The 19,064-nt window shown below is 35.6% G+C and overlaps 3 protein-coding genes across 4 annotated transcripts; all 3 read left to right on the plus strand.

The window, feature by feature from the left end:
* The first annotated feature begins 6,007 nt into the window (after positions 1-6,007).
* LOC135791773 (xylosyl- and glucuronyltransferase LARGE2s-like) lies at positions 6,008-9,675 on the plus strand. 2 transcript variants are annotated; one of them, XR_010548116.1, is made up of 9 exons: positions 6,008-6,337; positions 6,391-6,711; positions 6,790-7,004; positions 7,144-7,220; positions 7,278-7,971; positions 8,029-8,181; positions 8,234-8,413; positions 8,485-9,293; positions 9,359-9,675. XR_010548116.1 is itself a non-coding variant. In XM_065302302.1 (8 exons), the coding sequence occupies exons 2-8, from the start codon at positions 6,444-6,446 to the stop codon at positions 8,815-8,817; spliced, it is 1,920 nt and encodes a 639-aa protein (XP_065158374.1). In that variant the 5' UTR covers positions 6,008-6,337; positions 6,391-6,443; the 3' UTR covers positions 8,818-9,675. The 2 variants fall into 2 exon arrangements, 1 of the variants encoding a protein (XP_065158374.1); XM_065302302.1 differs by having other exon boundaries at positions 8,485-9,675.
* Gnmt (Glycine N-methyltransferase) lies at positions 9,573-11,146 on the plus strand. Its single transcript, XM_065302303.1, has 6 exons — positions 9,573-9,778; positions 9,866-9,993; positions 10,050-10,185; positions 10,562-10,682; positions 10,744-10,886; positions 10,946-11,146. The coding sequence occupies exons 1-6, from the start codon at positions 9,573-9,575 to the stop codon at positions 11,106-11,108; spliced, it is 897 nt and encodes a 298-aa protein (XP_065158375.1). The 3' UTR covers positions 11,109-11,146.
* A 106-nt stretch (positions 11,147-11,252) lies between these two features.
* LOC135791775 (helix-loop-helix protein delilah-like) lies at positions 11,253-12,408 on the plus strand. Its single transcript, XM_065302304.1, has one exon. The coding sequence runs from the start codon at positions 11,426-11,428 to the stop codon at positions 12,197-12,199; it is 774 nt and encodes a 257-aa protein (XP_065158376.1). The 5' UTR covers positions 11,253-11,425; the 3' UTR covers positions 12,200-12,408.
* Positions 12,409-19,064: the final 6,656 nt, after the last annotated feature.

Below are 19,064 nucleotides of genomic sequence, written 5' to 3' on the forward strand. Positions count from 1 at the left end.
CAAATTAACAACAATATTTTAATATAAAATCAGAGATTTTACCCGAAAATCATCGGACAATTGAGCAAAAACGTGCTACAAAATTAAAACACTTACATTTTAATATATTGTGAATATATATTTATTAATTGATGGTAGCATCAACTGTATAAGGTAAGCGACGGGTGAAGCATCATCATAAATTGATAGAATATCCGGCGGAAAATATCTAAATCTACAGACGGCAAGCGACGGCGCGTAGCAACACAGTGGTTAAAGAAGATAAAAAGAACTATTTCTTTATAAATATTAAGATATACTGATACTACGAAAATGAAAAACTATTTACCGTTCAAGATTTTATTTCAACAAGAAATTATTAATTTAATGATGCAATTCGATTAAAAATGTTTACGTGATCATCGAAAACATGACCGAACCGACGGCCGACGGCGCAAAGTAAGCGTGGTCGACCAGATGAATATTGTAATTTAGTAATCCTCAGATAATTTTAAAAACCGTGCTTGTAATACTCAAATGAAGCATGTTATTTTCGGAAACGCGACTAAGAAGAATTCTGATAAAAATGCCACTACGTGTTTGTAATCTACAAAATTAATATCCGTCAAATTAAATAATCAACCACCTTAAGTTAACTTTTTCTGCGATAAATTTTAATTATCCACCAACCTGTGCATTGATGAGGAGATTTTCTATCCTGTAATATATTCTATCAACTGAAAACTCGCGCAGGTATTAACGGACACTTATTTCTCACTTAAGAAGACTCTAACCTCCATAAATCATTAAACAAAACAGGCACACATTCCCATTGCCAATATTTTGACGATGGTCAATACACGACGATTAATACAATTAAAACCTCAAAACGCATGGCGATTAGAGAGACACGATCGGGGACCAAGCGGTGAAACAACTGCCGTACGGTTCACAGGTACACAGCGATAACACGCGTCAGTCGAACAAAAAAAGTTGTTTATACACAAACGTAATAATAAACACGTAGTTGAGAAGACGAAACTAAAATTCTCAATATGGAAATAGCACATATACACGGAACCTACTTTTACTTTCAATATTTCCCGGCTTAAGAAAAGAATATATTGACTTTGGGATGTAATAAGATTGACAAAAACAGGAATTTAATTTACCATTACAAATAAATAATTTATTTAACTTATTTAAATTAAACATTCACTTAAATGGGCAAAGGGAGGTGCTGCGTCATGTTTTTTTTTGAGTATTTTTGGTAACGAATATCATTTAAACTAAAAACGTTAGCGACCAACGGATTGAAGATTATGAAATGTTGGAAAATTCTCTATCAGATAAAAGTATAAAATAATTAAATTTCCAGGGCTAAAACGTCCAAAAATAATTTATATTTTATCAATACGACTCACTTCTACCGCTACCCTTGAACGGTGCCCTGAATCAAGTCACTTCTACCGCTACCTTCGTACGGTGCCCTGAACACGAGTCACTTCTACCGCTACCTTCGTACGGTGCCCTGAACACGAGTCACTTCTACCGTTAACGTACGATGCACTGAACACGAGTCACTTCTACCGCTATCTTCGTACGGTGCCCTGAACACGAGTCACTTCTACCACTACCTTCGCACGGTGCCCTAAACACGAAACAAACAAACATATAATACTAACAAATTTTGCATAATTTTCATGGCAATTAATTTTTTTTCCAAAAAGCAATATAATAACATTTAAAGAGAAAATGCAAAATTCAAGTAGGGAAATATATACGTATCTAAAACCAGTCAAAGTAAAATCAAAGGAAATTTATATACAGAGTGATGTAAAGAGAAAAGGACAACATTTTAAGTGGGATGACATATATCTTTCCCCTTTTGACACTACGGGAAATTAATATACTACAGGGTGTTACGAAAAGAAAACAAAAAATAATTAACAGCAGGAGATAAAGAAACTTGTTTGTTTGTAAACACTGATACTTTCAGTGTGGTAGTGTAGAACTTGGGAAGAATTGTAGTCGTACTATGCATGGAACTATTTTTATTAAATTCTTAATCGGATTCAGATAGATAATTTAATTCTACATCGTCTATTTCAGTAACTAACATTAACCGTTTAGACCCTATTTCCAATTTTAGAGAAAAATGAATTCGTTTTTCGTAGACCTTTTCGTTCTTAACATAATCGCCAAAGAATTCGACCCTGTTTTTCGACCGAAAAATATTTTAACACAATAGTTTGACCCTGTTCATTGACCAAAAAATTTAAGTAAAAAAGTTCGATCCCCTTTTCGACCGAAAAATTTGAACAAAAAAATTCGATCGAAAAAATTTTACTAAAAAAATTCGACCGAAAAAATTTGAACAAAAAAATTTGCCGAAAAAAATTATACCAACAAACAAACCGAAAAAATTGAACAAAAACATCAACCGAATAAATTTGAACAAAAAAAATTGAACGAAAAAAATGTTATGAAAAAAAGTTCGATCGTTTTTCGACCGAAAAAATTTGAACAAAAAAATTCGATCAAAAAATTTTAAGCAAAAAGTTTGACCCTGTTGTTCGACCTAAAAATATTTATTAAAAAAGTTCGACCATGTTATTTGACTAGAAAATGGAATTTATTGGACAAAAATATCGATAATCGAATGGGATTTTATGACACTTCCAAAGAGTTAATAGGGCTAAAAAGATATGCAAAGTATAAAGGGTCTCTCGCACTTTAACATGACGTTAAGAAACTTCAAGAAAATCAATTAGTTCACGTGATACAAGGTGTTTTCCACACTATATTTTCAAATTGTTGTAAAATTGCTCATTTTTTAAGGGCACTTTCGAAAGGGCTGGAAAGTTGAAAAGGTAAGCATCGTGTAGATAAACTCCCCGACTCTATTCTGGCGTGGAGAAACTCTAAGAAAGTGAATTAGTTTCGGAGATACAGGGTGTATTCCACACCATGTTTTCAAAATTTCCTAAAAAGAGTTGGAAGCTTGGAAGGAATACATCATGTTGAAAAACTCTCCAGCTCTATTCTGGCGTAGAGAAACTCTGAGAATGTCAATTAGTTCAAAGTGGGTCCCAAAAGCGAAAAAAGGGGATTTGTTTACCTTTTTTCACTTGTTACACTATTTTTTACATCCTTGTTCAGTATTCAATATTAATAAGCCGTGTCTATCAAAATAAAAAAATTCAGAATATGGGGCAAAGTGGGCTCCCACCCATAAAACTTTTTTACCTTTGTATCAATTTTTTGCTTATATTATTTTTTTTTTCATTTCTTACTTCGAATTTGTTGATGCGAGTTATTTTCCCCTCTTATTTATCAAAAATTTTAGGAAGCCCACTTTGCCCCTCAATTTTTTAAGCCACCTAAATTTCAGGGGCCCATCTATATATATATAAAAGAAAGTCGTGTTAGTTAACTCCTTTATAACTAAAGAACGGCTAATCCAATTTAGCTAAAAATTGGTGGAGAGGTAGCTTAGGGCCAGGAGAAGGTAATAGGATACTTTTTGAAGTGAAAACTTTTCTAAAAGGGCACTAAACGACACTAAAAAGAGACAAACATATTTGCGTATATGGATTATCTTGCGGGAGAATAAGAGAACGCAAATACAAAGTTTTCTATTATCCCCGTCTCCTCTTTGTGCGATGCTTCGTAGCATAGACGTGTGTATGTGTGTACGTGTGGGTTGAAATTGACCGGTTGATGTTTTTGTTTGGAGAAGGTTACTAGGATACTTTTTGAAGTGAAAACTCCTTTAGAGAACACTAAACGACACTAAAAGGAAACAAACATATTCGCTTATATGGTTTAGCCTACGGGAGAAAAAGAGCACACAAATATAATGTTTTCTATTATCTCCGTCTGCCCTTTGTGCAATTCATAGCTTCCCCCTAAGCATAGACGTGCGATTCGTAGCGTCCCCCTAAGCATAGACGTGCATGGGTTTGTACGTGTTGGTTGAAGTTGCCCGGTTGATGTGTTTGTTGGAATAAGACTTAGTAAGTGTAGGATACTTTTTTTAATCCTTTTTGAAATGAAAACTTCTTTCGAAGATACTAAACGAGTTGTCTCCGTCTCTTCTTTGTGCGATGCTTCGTAGCTTCCCCACTCAACATGCAGCGACCAAAACGATCAAATCTTATCCGACAAAACCGTAATGCAACTAGGATTCGAAGGATTGCGAATGAAAGGACTGAAGAAGAACCAAAAATTGCACGTGAAAAGCGCCGTGTTAGTATGACTCGACTTTGTGCTTCTCAATCACAAGAGCAAAGCGAGGCGGAACAAAGTTTGCCGGGTCAGCTAGTTACTTACTAGATGAGTATCAAAATTTCTGTCGATCTCTAATACAAACTGATAAGCGATAACTTGATCTGAAACCGAGTTTGTCAGCCACGAGGAACGCTTCGCTTCAGGTAGCGACAAGGACGTACATGAAACACGCGACAAGAAGGTGGTATCAGAATTTGTACATTCCAATAATGACGATTGAAGAACATACTATATATTAGAGTTAAAGAATTAAATTAACTTTAGATACATAATCACGTGGCGAAGTCACGGCGGGCCATATTTCTGGGATAGTAACAACTAGAAAAATATCGGAAAATTGCTGTTACCTGTATGAAAATACTGCACTATAAATACTTACTTTGGGTACGATCTCAAGAAATTGCTCGTCGATTAAGTCAGTGAAACGCCGGGGTATCCTGTACAAGCTGACCATTAAAATAAATATTTAAAAAAATGCTTCAGACTAAACACCAATTTTATCTTCTATAAAAATATTTATAACTAGCTTTAACCCGCGGCTTCGCTCGCGAATATCTAAAATAATGAAGTTGCTTCCGTACACGTCTGTAGTCAGAGAAGAAGTAACAATGAAGTAGAATGGCGGGAAGTTTAAAATGGCTGAAAGTATAGACTGTGGAAGTATAGTGTACAGTCTCCATAGGGTAGTCAATTGGATTTGATGTTGACGTAGCTGTCGGTAATACAGTGTGATAATACAGTGTGATGGTACTATAGTACTTAGGTATGAGCTTCATTGCTGGAATGCTAGATGGCGTTAAAGTAGTCAAATAGCCAGATGCAGAGGTATTATTGACTAAACAATTTCTTTATTTTATTTAAAAAATAATTTTTTTATTAAATAAAAAGTTGCCTATAACCATTCGGGGACCACTAAGAATATGTGTACAAATTTTCATGATGGTCGGTTAAGTAGTTTTTGCGTGAAAGTGTAACAAACATCAGGACTTTCGCATTTATAATATTAGTAGGGATAATGACAATAAGGTTCCTAGTACGGCTTATATTTCGGTGTTATGTTATGTTCTGTCATATTTTAGTACTCGGATGCGGTGTATACTAGTCGATTTCACCCTCACTTGGTTTGGCCTGCTGGTCAATGCAGTTTACCGGGATGAGGCACGTGGAGCCAAAAGTGAGAGCGGGGTAATCCACGAGGCCCAGTTATCCTCAGCCATCCCCCGCATATGACGAGGGATGTGACCGCTGGTGATAAAAGGTGCTACCTCTATGGCATAACCCCATACATCCCATAGAACTGTAGAATGTAAATATAAAATGATTAGATTTAAGATTTTCGTAGCTTTCGATAAGCTAATTCCTAAATTTCTCTGTTAAGAAATTCAAAAGTTCCAACAATCTGAGATAGTTACTTTAGAAATTATTAATTGATAATTCCTAGTCATAACTAACTTTGAAGAAAACCGATAAGAAAATGTTGGGAAAGGTAAATCATAATAAACAATTCCTTATTCCATACTATTATTTACTGAAGATGCCCTCGAGGCGAAACAAGTCTGACTCAAAAAATCTTGTAACAAAATCGCCTTTAATTTTATATTAAAATATATACATTTATACTAAGTTAACATGGATTAGGTAGTCAATATTGAAGAAAATAATATTATTTAAAAGTATGCAATTCTAAGCGGGCCCCTCTTTTAGTACGGATCTGTTTAGGTTACGCCAGGCACGTTGACGTTTCTTTCAGTCTGTGTACAGTTGGTTGAGTTAGTATATAAAGTGAAACGAGTAATTTCCTTATCAATACAACAAACGTTAATAACTTGATAAATAGCAATGAATACCACAACTACTCGTTCTCATACAATGAACGACGTTTGTCATTGACCCAGAGGCTAAATGCTCGGTATGTAACGCAGAAGAGCACACAACAGCGTCAAAATTCGTACCAAGAGACAAAATGTGTTATCAAATGTGCTGGCTCGACGTGGGCTGATATGTACCATAATCTTAATTTTAAGTCTTCTTATATTTATTAATTATCTTATAGAGTTTTGTGCAGGTAAGAGTGCTATGTTTTGAATAATTACATTTAACTTAATCATGTTTTTGCAGTTACCAAAATAAATTATAACTACAATAGCTTAAAGAAGAAAGACAATACCAAAATGGTAAACTTTTATGGTGAGCTGAAGAAAGGTTTTACTGGTGATAATAATGTAACTACAATTCCTACCAGTCAAAACACATGGGAAAAATGTGAAGTGATACACTTAGGATTTGTGTGCTCGGGTTTTAAGTCAAATTTGTATCTGCATACAATGTTAAAAAGTCTTTTATTTCATCGACATAACCCATTGCATCTGCATATTGTGGTTAATAAATTTTCTGAGAATGTACTCAGGACATTATTTGATACTTGGAGAATTCCAAAATGTATGTGCATATACAAATATTATGTATTCTTACTTGCTTAGAATTGTAGTTACATAATACTGTATTGATCTGTTTTAGTGAATGTTAGTTACTATGAAATGAATCCACTTCTCCCTGATGTTCGATGGGTACCAAATAGTCATTATTCTGGCCTTTATGGCCTTTTAAAGTTAACTTTTGATAAGTTCATTCCAAAGGAAGTGGATAAAATTATTGTTTTGGATACAGATCTTACATTTATTAGTGATATCAATGACTTATGGCAATTGTTTAGTGAGTTTGGCTATAATCAGGTAAATAATACATTTTCAAGTGTTAATTGCAAAAGTTAAACTGAAAAAATCAACATTATTCTGGCGAGTTTTGTGCAAACGCTATTTAATGGTTACCTTTTCATAACATAAGAGTTATTTTAGTGTTTTATAATTGCAGGCAATTGGATTGGTTGAAAATGAGAGTGACTTTTATTTGTCTAGCAAACGAACAGTTTGGCCAGCGATAGGCAAAGGGTAACTTGAACATAATATTTTTAACTAAGAAATAACTAAAGCATTGTTGACATTCAGGTTTAACACTGGAGTGATACTCTATCGCTTAGATAAGTTGCGTTTGATCGCCTGGGATAAACTATGGAATCGCGTGGCAAAGAAAGCAGCGATGCTCTACGGCGCAACATCATTGGGCGATCAAGACATAATGAACACCGTATTGAAACAGTATCCGAATTTGTTGCATGAAGTGCCTTGTTACTGGAACACACAGTTAAGTGATCACACAACTAGTCATCAATGTTATAGCAGTAATCAAATTAAGATTATCCATTGGAATTCTCCAAAAAAGATCAAAGTTATCAACAAGGACGGGGTCTATTTTCGTAGTCTGTATACGACGTTTTTGGAAATGGATGGATACTTAGTTACCACAAGTCTGTATGATTGTGCCAATGATTCGACGCCAGCTGAGACCCCAACAGACGTTTGTTTTCAGTTTAAACAGGCAAAAGGCAATAAGTGGCGCACGCTCCTATTTTTCCGAAACTTTGAATACATTCCAGTTAGTAATGATGTTACATTCGTGGCTCAACTTTCCTATGATAGACTACAAATGGTCGAACAACTATCAAAGCAATGGGAGGGCCCAATTTCTTTGACATTGTATGTGACTGATCCCGAATTTCAGCAAGCACTTCATTATATTGACAATTCTGAAGTGCTACAAGAAAGAACAAATATTGCATACCATGCAGTATTCAAAAAAGGGGTATGTTAAGTAGTATCTAACAATAACACTAACGTAAAGGACAACAAATATTTGCAGGATTATCATCCTATAAATTTACTTCGTAATGTAGGTTTGAAAAACGTAAACACACCTTACGTGTTTCTGGCGGACATAGATTTTCTTCCAATGTTTGGACTACACCAGACTCTTCGAAATGCTATTGCATCTTTAAAAGTTATGAATAAAAAGGTAATACCATGAGGGTTTGCTCACACTCGTATTATCCAACTATTATTTTTAGGCTTTAATTGTCCCAGCATTTGAATCTCAGCGATATCGAAGTCGTTTTCCGAAGAATAAACATGAACTTTTACAAATGTTGGAAAACAAAGCTATATTCACCTTCAGGTACGATGTGTGGGCTTCCGGTCATGCGCCAACGAATTATTCAAGATGGAAAACAGCTCAATCTCCGTACACTGTAATTAAAAAAAATAATTTTATAATTACTTATATTAACTAACTAAATTGTTATTTATTTTGGATGTTTAGATCAAATGGGAACCAGATTTTGAGCCATATATAGTAGTGAAGAAAAATGTTGTCGAATATGATGCAAGTTTCATAGGATTTGGTTGGAATAAGGTGTCGCACATCATGGAATTGGAGTGCCAAAACTATGAGTTCATTGTACTACACAATGCATTTATTGTACACAAACCTCATTCGCCCAGTTACGATATAATCAAGTTTCGCAAAGATCCCATCTATCGAATGTGTTTGCAAAATTTGAAAGAGGAGTTCGTTGAAGGACTCCAAACAAAATACGGGCGAATGTTTGAGAAGTCCAACAGACATGAATTCGAGCCACCAAGTGAGGAGTAATCGTAGTATTATTGTATAAATAAATTATCAAGAAAGAGCAGCCAAATATTATGAATAGTGATATACAACAATGTAGATATTGAAAACCGTTCCTGTTATCTTGAGAAAACAAAAATATATTATATTTAAAAAATATTACAAAATTTATTTAAGTCTACCTTAGGAAACGTTTCTTTGCTTTGTTAATCTAAGATTAAGTAAAGTTAAACTTGTCTTTTAATTTATATCAACTCCCTCATGTGTACGTAATTTTTGTAAGCATATACAAGTCCACCTAAGCCTTTCACAGAATAAATGAGTTTAAAGTTGTTTACAAGTGTAGATAATCGTCACACTGTTATCCAGCAACGACGAGTAAGCGCTAGAAAACAAGTGATAACTTTCGTAAAAATATCGCTTAATATATAAATCGACAATCAAGCCACGGACGTAACAAATAAACCATTAATTGTGCGCATATGTGTACTAATAAGCAAGTAAATAAGAAGTAAACCCGATAAAATTACGATAAGTAATTATGACATTAAACGTTCATCAATAGGATATTATTTTGCACCACATAATTTGGTGTCGTCATGATGCCATCAGTTTGTTACCAATTGGATCGGGTTGTTCTTATCGGGAGATACTGTTAGCATCTTATGATTTGAACGCGGAGTAAATGAAATACGCCTTGTTGCTGACTTGCTAATCAGTCGCTCCGAGCACATCACATCGACACCAGCATCCTTTTAAGTGCCAGCCAAAGAGGAAAAATGAGTGACGACGTAATTCGTACAAAGAGTTTGGGCACCTCATCGGAGGGTGTACGCGACCAGTACGCCGATGGGAAGGCTGCTAAAGTTTGGGAACTATTCATAGGCGACAAAAAAAGTCGTACAGAAAGCTATAAGAACTTCTTAATCGGACTACTCAAAAAGAAAGGATGTCGTCGTATTTTAGATGTTGCATGTGGCACCGGGTTAGTTAAAAACCAATTATATTACTACTAAGATCAAATAATTTTTTAAAGCGATATACTCATGTATTAATTTTGAGCATCTTTCAGAGTCGACTCTATCATGTTATTAGAAGAAGGATTCGAAGTTGTCTCTTGTGACGCTTCTGATAAAATGTTAAAATACGCTCTTCAGGAGCGATGGGATCGCAGGAAACAACCAGCTTTCGATAAGTGGAGTAAGTTGCTTTCTATATTACATCAGAATATTGTCTTATGTTTTGCATTTGCACAGTTATTGAAGAAGCTAACTGGTTGACTCTATATGATGACATTGGTAGCTTAGTTGGAGATGGTTTTGATGCTGTAATTTGCTTGGGAAATTCATTTGCTCATATGATGGACAGCTTCGGCGATCAACGTGAACAAAAGTAGGTATTTCAGAGAAACAAAAGCATAAACTGATAGAAATCTTATTAGTATCAAATATGAGTCGCTTTGAATTGTTGGTAGTCATATTAATATTTCTGTCAATGATTGTCATTAAAGTTGCGCTATTTAAACTCGCAATCTTATATTATCACGATTATTAACTTTAACTTGTGTAATAGATTGTTAGTTTCTCACTTGCCACTTATTTTTTACGGTCCACAGTGATAACTAGCAATAAAACATTATCATAATATAAGATAATCGCAACACAACTGTCGCAGGTCAATGTCACGTGACGTCAACGTTAACGTAACACCATGGTAAAAACATGTTTGGGAGATTTTTAATTTCTTTGTTTGTTTCGTATGATTACAGGCAAGCGATAAAGAATTTCGAACGCTGCGTCAAACCAGGAGGTCTTCTTCTTATTGACCATAGAAATTATGATCACATTGTTAGTTCCGGGGAGACTCCATCAAAATGCATCTATTATAACGTAATCAATTTTTCTAACGCAATAACTTTAATAAAATTTATTAATATTTTAAAATTTTCAGAGTTCCTATCATACCGACATCAAAACCTCGGTTTTGTATGTATCGGGAAAACCCGCAATGGTGATGATGGACTATGTAATTGACACTGCCAATTACAAAAACGGAAAACAAGCAGCCCAGGTTGCTAATTCTGATACAATCAAGTATGTTCTTCAACTAACTCCCCTATATTAGAGATTACAATGTATTTTTTGTGTTGTAGCGAATTCCGTCTTAGTTATTATCCCCATCGCTTGGTGTCTTTCAAGGACATGCTTAAAGAAGCCTTCAATGCAAAGGACGATCACCAGATCTTTGGCGATTTCCAAAAGCTAACAGAAATTGCCGTACCTAACTTCTATATACATGTAGTTGAAAAGAAATAATAACTTTACAATATATTATATAAAGCAGTCAATAAGAATTATTATTTTGTGTGCCAATAAAACAGGAACCACTTCCAGAAAAACTCAATAGGTTGAGCCGGTTAAGCTTCTTGTAGTCACAGGAAATTTCATAGATCGGTAGAGGTAGGAGAGATGCACTCAATACGAGGTGCACCGCGAGAGCAATAGTTCTCTGCGCCTGCTGCAGTAGGCCGGAGACCAGTCTTAAGTTGCCTGCGCAGCAAGCAGCACGTCCACTCCTGGCGACCATCAAGTAAAAGATAAGCGTCGAAGTAGCACGCGTCACTTCAAACAACATGCTCCACGAAGACGACATCAGTTCACGTCTATCGATGCCGCCACAACACCTGCACACTGCCAATACATACCTAGACGCCAACAACAATCACAAGACAACACTCACCGCCGACAGAACTTCCTCGATGTCTTCTAGCACGACGCTCAAGGGACTCGATAAACACGACAAATACTCCCTGAGGCCACGTTCGTCTCGCCGTCGGAAAAACGCAACCGTAACTACGATCACTGCAAGCACAAGTGTAAATGAAGAAACGCCTGTTTTGATATCATCTATTTCTCCATCCACAAGCACTAAACAACCACGTACCTCAAAACCCAAACAAAAACCAGCCCCTTTGAGTAAATATCGTCGAAGGACAGCGAACGCACGAGAAAGAAGTCGGATGAAAGAAATCAATGTTGCATTTGAAACATTGCGACGCGTTGTTCCACATCTTTCTGAAGAACCCGCAAAAGTCACAAATGAAAAACTGACAAAGATCACGACATTGAGATTGGCAATGAAGTATATTACTACGTTGAGTGCCACATTAAACGAGTCGGAGGATTTGTACAGTGATCTGGATTTACTACTGGAGTCAGACGGTGAGTCCTTGCCACTACATTCGGACTTTTCGTCAGATCAATCATTGACGTCCGATTTTTCGATGGATTTCGACGGGATGGACGATTCATTAAATTCCATGGACCTGTGTCTAGAACCACTCTCACCTTGTGATCTTCCTCATCACATCTCGTCCTTTGACCCATTTCTATCAGGTTTTAGTTAATATTGTACTGATTTCTACTTATAATTTAAGAAAAAAAAAGACGTAAATGTCTTTCCTACACAGTGGTTAATTGTTTATTGCAAGCAGTCAGGCAAAGACTTTAATATGATTAATATTACGTTATTTATTCCAATTATGTAAGTGTTTTGTACTTTAATAATCGATTACAAACAAGATCTGTATTAAAAGAATATATCAATTTATATAAATGTTTGTGTAATCTTATTTGTTCACACTTTTTGTCGTCATAGCATGAGATAAGCAAGAATAACTCACTTGTTTAATCACGTTTTTATGGAGTTTCCACGTAAGAGTTAATTTGCAATTCTTAGCATTCGACATTGTTTTGTGGTTTGGTAGAAAGTGCTGCTCATGTACGTTTTTAATGTTTGATGTTTTGCAAAAGGTATTCAGGCACGTTATGCTGGTGCTGGTGATATTTTCTTTCCTTCACAACTTAAGTTTTTTGGGGCGAAACTTACGTGTTTGGTTTACATTTCAGTCACGTACACATGCATCACGAGGCGTAATGTGTATCAGCGAACATGAACTCGATGCATAATCGTCGCATAATTCGCGAAACTACATTTCTGCAGAAAACAGGAACAACTGAATGCTTGAATTTGAAGTGCATTTCGTGCAATCGTAAAGCTCTGTTACTCTGACCGAACATCATCAAGAACCCAACCACCTTTCAGTTAAATCACTTAACATTACAAGAATTTTCAATATTCAATAATTGATCTCTTTAAATATTTTGTTCTTGTGATTTGTAAGATTGTAATTTTTGTATGTAAATTTACTACTTGGCATTTGCACGTCGATATAATAATGACTTAAGGACGAGCTGTTAACCATACCATTTACATAGAAAATGTATGTAACAAGCCATTCTGCATTACATCGGCAAAGAAAAACGTCGTAAGCTCACATCATACCGCGAATAGAAGTAGTTACGTGCGCTTCCACTTCTTTTGCATGCATCTTAAAGCTGTGCGTGCCGGCCGGCGGCGTGCGTAAGTTGAAGATCGCACCGGAGAAGTGAAAATATTTGTCGACGTTCACGGTTGCGTTCTTGCGTATCCTTATTATCTTGCGCTGCCAATATTTGTAATATGATTAATGTATGCGCGATGTCAGGGCATTTGTATTTGCGCACAAGCTGCTTTAACGCCAAGCCCGAGAGCAAACAAGAAGTATAAATTGTGACCGAATTCCTGTAAAGGCTACTTGAAGAAAAGCAAAGTATTCAAACATTAAAAACAGCAAATTTTAAAATTATCTGTTGTTAAGTTTGCATACGTGAACTTTTTAATTCATTTATTATGTTGATAATCGTGACAAAATGTTTATTTTAAAGGTACTTGGAATTTACAACTAACAAAGCAAAAGTTTATGAGATAATTTACAGTTGGGTGTTACGTGTTTAAAACTGTTTAGAGCCGTATTATGTAGAAAAGGAAATACTTCTATCATTATAGGATCTTGGGAGTCGGTCTTCGTTTAAAGTTCAGGTTGTTTCATGTATTTGGGTCCGGCACAAAGATTTCAAAGGATTCAAGGAAGTAGAAATGCGTTTATTTTACACCATCGTAACAAAACAAAGTTACCGCCGCTGACAATAAATTATATTGTCTTTTGCTGTGTTTACATTTTTGCATGAATTTCTTGATTTTACATAAAAATATTGTTGTTTAGTTTCTTCATAATAACTAGTTTTATGTCTTATATATCATAAAAATTAAAACGAATCTGAATTAGATACTTATTATTACTACGTTTTTTTTAGCTTTTAAGGTTTGGAAACGTCATTGACTTGCCTTTAAAAGCTTTTAAACTGAATCCTAAAATCAGGTATTTTAAAGAAAAAAGTGCCAATAAACATAAAGATATTGTAAATGTCAAAATTTAAATATTGATATTTAACCCAAATAAAATAATGCAATCAGTGGCGCCGTAATTTTATGATTGAATTTCAAGACGTTTCAATTTTTGATAAAACAGCCATAAATAAAATATAGCCAATCATTTTGTTATTTATACGTGTGTATAACGTTCGTATAAAATGCAGGTAGTCACGTTAAAGGAGCATAACACATTTTATTTGGGACCTGAGTGCTGATTATTTTTAATATTATATCACCGCGTAACTGACGCGCCCCGGTAATGGACGCAAATGATGTGAAAAACGTCTTAATTAACGAAAATTTTAAAGGGCCATGCAGCTTTTATTACTGGGGCAAGTGGCGTGAAAGTGAGGGCAATTAAAATTCGTGGGCGCTCTTAATGATCGTAATATTGAAAGGTTGGACGTTTTCGCTTCATGTTTCAATAATATCCAAAGTGTCATAATGGATAATGTGGTTAAAAGTTGATTTTCTGCTTCCGTTTACAAAATGATATCAACCATTTTAATTGAGTTATTTAACAGATTTAATTATCATTAACTGAAAGCGTAGTTACTTTGCAGGTAATTTTGTGAGTAAATCTGTACTTTAGAGCTTGAAACTTTGCCTTAACAACTTGTGCGCTTTCTTCGCAGTGTAGAAGTCGTTGGAAGTTGCTGAAAGTTATTGGACAGAGTTGGAAGACGGTCTTTATAACAAGATGCAACCGCCGAGATTAAAGCGCACAAATTTGAATACAATAATGCAAGAATTTCGTATCGTTCGTTCGCGTGCAGAGTGTACGGCACATCTCTTCGTGGACAAACTGGAACTGCGTTTTGTTCCACGTCGTCCGACCGCTGCTGATATGTCGCATCGTTTTGATATTTTGTCTAATATTATTAGGCGCAAGCACAAATAGCCAACAAGGCATTTTGCTGGTTGGCATCAGGAGACAATCTGGAAATTCCACTTTGTTACGCAAAACGAATGAAAACCGAGGTGAACGTAGCGGAAAGAATGGAATAAACATAAATAGGGAAGAGAAATCTCGTGTTTTTCGAGATTTAATTGACTCGATTTAAATACATTTCAATGTTATTTAAATAAACCAATAATTTTCAGACAGTTAATATTTGACATTGTAATGCCAACAAAGAGACGATTTACTTTACTAAAAAATAGTCCTGTGACCAATGTAATTGATTTTTTTCTTTGTATGTGAACCAAAGGTATTTTAAGATAACATGTTCTCGCACTTGTTAGCAGAGTACTGCACATGAACTTAATTCTGAAACGAACATCGATAGTGCTACCGTTTGGTCTTTTCGTTCCAGTCTTTTAATGTGCCACTTATTTTTTCATTACATGTTTGAATCTACAAAGAATTAAAATTTCCTATGTTTAAAATAAAATATGAAAATCATGAGAATTTGAGAAATGTAAAATAACTTGTAATTTCTAATAATTATTGTTTTCGAAAGTGCATTTTAATTCAAGGTAATTGAATTAGTTTTGGGTATTATCCATGACACTGTATAAAATTAAAGGTTGATTTTTACAGTATTTTATTTTGCTGCAAGCCCCGTTTGCTTACTCCACCACTGATCGAACGAACGAGATGGCCTTTCGATGCATTCGCCTCGTTTGCGGTGCGCACTCGTACGCTCGTTTCGAAATTAATTAGGTCCGGCAATTAGCGGCGCTAATCAGCGCCGCATTGTCAGCTAACTAACCTTACACCACCGCTTATGCACCGATGCGGCGGCCGCGGACGCAAATGAGAAATTATTGCTCGCACATCGCAGCGACAAGCATCCGAAGAGTGTCGGTTGGACCAGGCTACGAATGCAATCACGAAATTTATCAATGAAAAATCAATGAACACCGAAATGTGTCGAACAAAGCGCAACCTAAAGAATTCTGCACTCGTGCTCGCTCTCGAATGTGCTAAAACATTCTTCTCACAGCGACCGCGACTTTATATAATTACATAAAAATACGCCGAGGTGGAAATAAAATATCGCCGCACTAAAACAATTGAGTGTGACGAAAATGCTGAAAATCTATGCACGATCATGCGTTGACTATAACGTCGAGCAAGCGTCAGTCATACATCCGCATGGTTAACGCGCTTCTTTGACGTTTGAAAACAATAGCGTTTCCAAGGCGTTTTCTTTTGTTTTCCGAGCATCGAACGCGCGCTCAAGGTTTACACGTGAAAAGTGTCATACATAAAATAACGCTCGTTTAATGCTTAGCTTAATGCACAGCTTGATTATTAACGAAACGCAATTCTCAAAGCGCTAAACAGTGTTAACTATTTATGTTTTGTCGTTAAACGACGCACGGAAACCGCATATTTTAAGTCTAAGCCAAACAATCATTCGAGTAAGTATTATTACGTATAATGTCGTAACCTGCAGGAAATTTTAGTTCCAACGTTCCCTGTTAGCATGAAAATGATTTCTACATTCCACCATTTGTATGACAAAACTTAAAAATAAAACGCAAATGACATTACACTGCACAAATGATGCTCATAACTTGCCTCATTTTATTGTGCTGCACTTCCAGGTAAATCTATAAGTCTGCTAATTAAATGAAATCAAATAAGATTCGATGCATAACTTTATAATTAACGGCATTCCCAATGCACCATTCACCCATCAGCAAGATTGCTATCAATGATGTGATGCGAGGTTATTAATTTTTAGAATTGTGTGCTAGCTGTTTCCAGTTAAACCTGAAGTATAAGAAATGTTGTTAAAATGGCACATTGAGACATTAGACGCATTGATGATCAATGGGTGCCACTTTGTAGACATTTAAACACATTGGTTGAAGTTTTTCTTTGATGTCGCCTAGAAATTTGATGAGTTTATTGACATAACCGGCGTAAATAAAAAGTACAAATTGTTGTACTTTAAAATTAAATAACATGACATTCCAGAAAATCGTAGAAAATTGAATTTACACAATTTGTAATGAAATAACAACGTTCTAATTGGATTAATCGTCGTTTGATTGTTCGTTATGTTCGTTAACGTAAAATTGATGTAATTATTTAATTAGTTCCAACCTTTTGAACTATATTGAACTTTACGGTAATCTTTTATTAAAGACATGAGCAGCAATGAAACCATCTTAATAGGTATCTTCGCTATAAACACTTGAATGGATGCTATGGCTTATTGAAAATTTGAATAAAATTATGTTTATAGCTTCTAGGTGGAAGTTTGGAAAATATAAATCGATCGTTAATTTATTTTTTACCTCGCTTGCGGTCAAAATTATAGTAACCTAAAAATTGTTGATTACAGCCGCAAGGAAAAATCATTCTTTACAATTTATGTACTTGATACTATATTGGCTAGTTCTGCTTATAATAAACATACTGTCTGAATTAAAAACAAATGCTACTGGCTGCTTCTAACAAGATATGGTGATAAATAATTAAAAATTATGCTTCAATAACAATTTATAGAATATGTGCTTGGCCAAAAAACAAAAGTTCAGCGCTCCGTGCTTGTTTCTTATACCTGCACAGCACCCGCTAAAAGAGGTGGGGGAAAATGCGACACACGATCGCGTGCCAGGTTGCAAGCTGCGAATAGCCTGGTGGTTGTTGAGGGTTTAAATCCTTAGGTGCGTTAACCGAATGCAATCCATTCTGTAGTTTCATTAACTCCCTTTATGGCGCGCAACCACCATAGGGCCCAGTTGTACTTGAATCTTCCAGCATCATCGGAGTTGTTCACAACTTGTTTACAAATATTTTGTATTTATCTTACATCAAAAAAGTGTTGCCGTTATTTACCGATATTAAATAATGATTTATTGAAATACTTATTTCAATTCACGATGCTTTTCTGCTTCCTTTGCTCATTGAATTCAATTCTCGCTTCGCGGAATGAGGCAATAGATACGCAGCGCAGGACGAATGCAATTCGCATGCTTTCGCGACGATTTATTGCCCGGCTAGCGCCGACGCCGAATGCAAAACGTAAAAGAAACGGAAAGATGCCGACAATATGCAAAATTCACCGTCGATCCACCGATAACCGGCTATCATCTTCATCATGGCGCATTTTCGCCAGCATTGGATTACAATTGCATTCGCACTAGGTGCGAGCACTCCTATCACCTGTATGTGTACATGTGTGTGCATGACTTGTCGATGGAATACGAGATCGAATCACCATCTCACCATACTAGAAACTCCGATAGTACAAAACGGCGTAAGAAGCATTAACACTCAATAATACTGAATATTGATATCGATAAGCGACGAAAGTAAGACTTTGTTTTAAGCGCTTCGTATCCGGCGCAATCTGCAGCGCACCGGCCGTTTTGAAATGGACACACGCTTTGTGTAGTTTTGCATACAGTACAGTGTTTATTTTGCATCATTTCCGTTTTATCTCGTGCCGGACACGCCGTTTTGGAGAATAAATCACTTCATTGATAAATCGACGCGGTTGATTTATTCAACGACGACAGTCTTTGTGGTGCTTGTGTGGTTATTTTCTATCAAATAACTTTGTTTCACGTAATTACTTGTTATATATGTTGATTATATGCGTTTGCGCTCGTATTATGTTTCGATGTACGTGTTAACATTTCCGTAGGTGTTTGAATATTCCGATATTAAAGGTTAATACACTGTGATAACCGAGTCGCACTGGTGGAGAGACTCAAACGACGTGTAAATGTGTGCCAATAAGGTATAATCAAGTAAATTATGGGCAATTTTACGTGTAAACACGAAAATCCGTGTAAATAATCTAAAATTTAAGGAAATTCAAAAAGAATTTGAATTGGTATCAGTTACACAATTTACATTTTCAAAAGATCTCGGTGTTCTCAATGAAATTACGATTTTATGCGTTAATTTAGAAACTGCAATTAGTTTTTATGTTAATTCCTATTTATTACTTTATCAAAACTAATTCTCCTTTAAATATACTCAAGTAATC

Source organism: Atheta coriaria, unplaced genomic scaffold (genome assembly GCF_025399875.1).
Source record: "Atheta coriaria isolate IRGN ID8LTWV9N9 unplaced genomic scaffold, Caltech_Dcor_3.1 hic_scaffold_5_pilon, whole genome shotgun sequence".
NCBI classification, from domain to species: domain Eukaryota; kingdom Metazoa; phylum Arthropoda; class Insecta; order Coleoptera; family Staphylinidae; genus Dalotia; species Dalotia coriaria.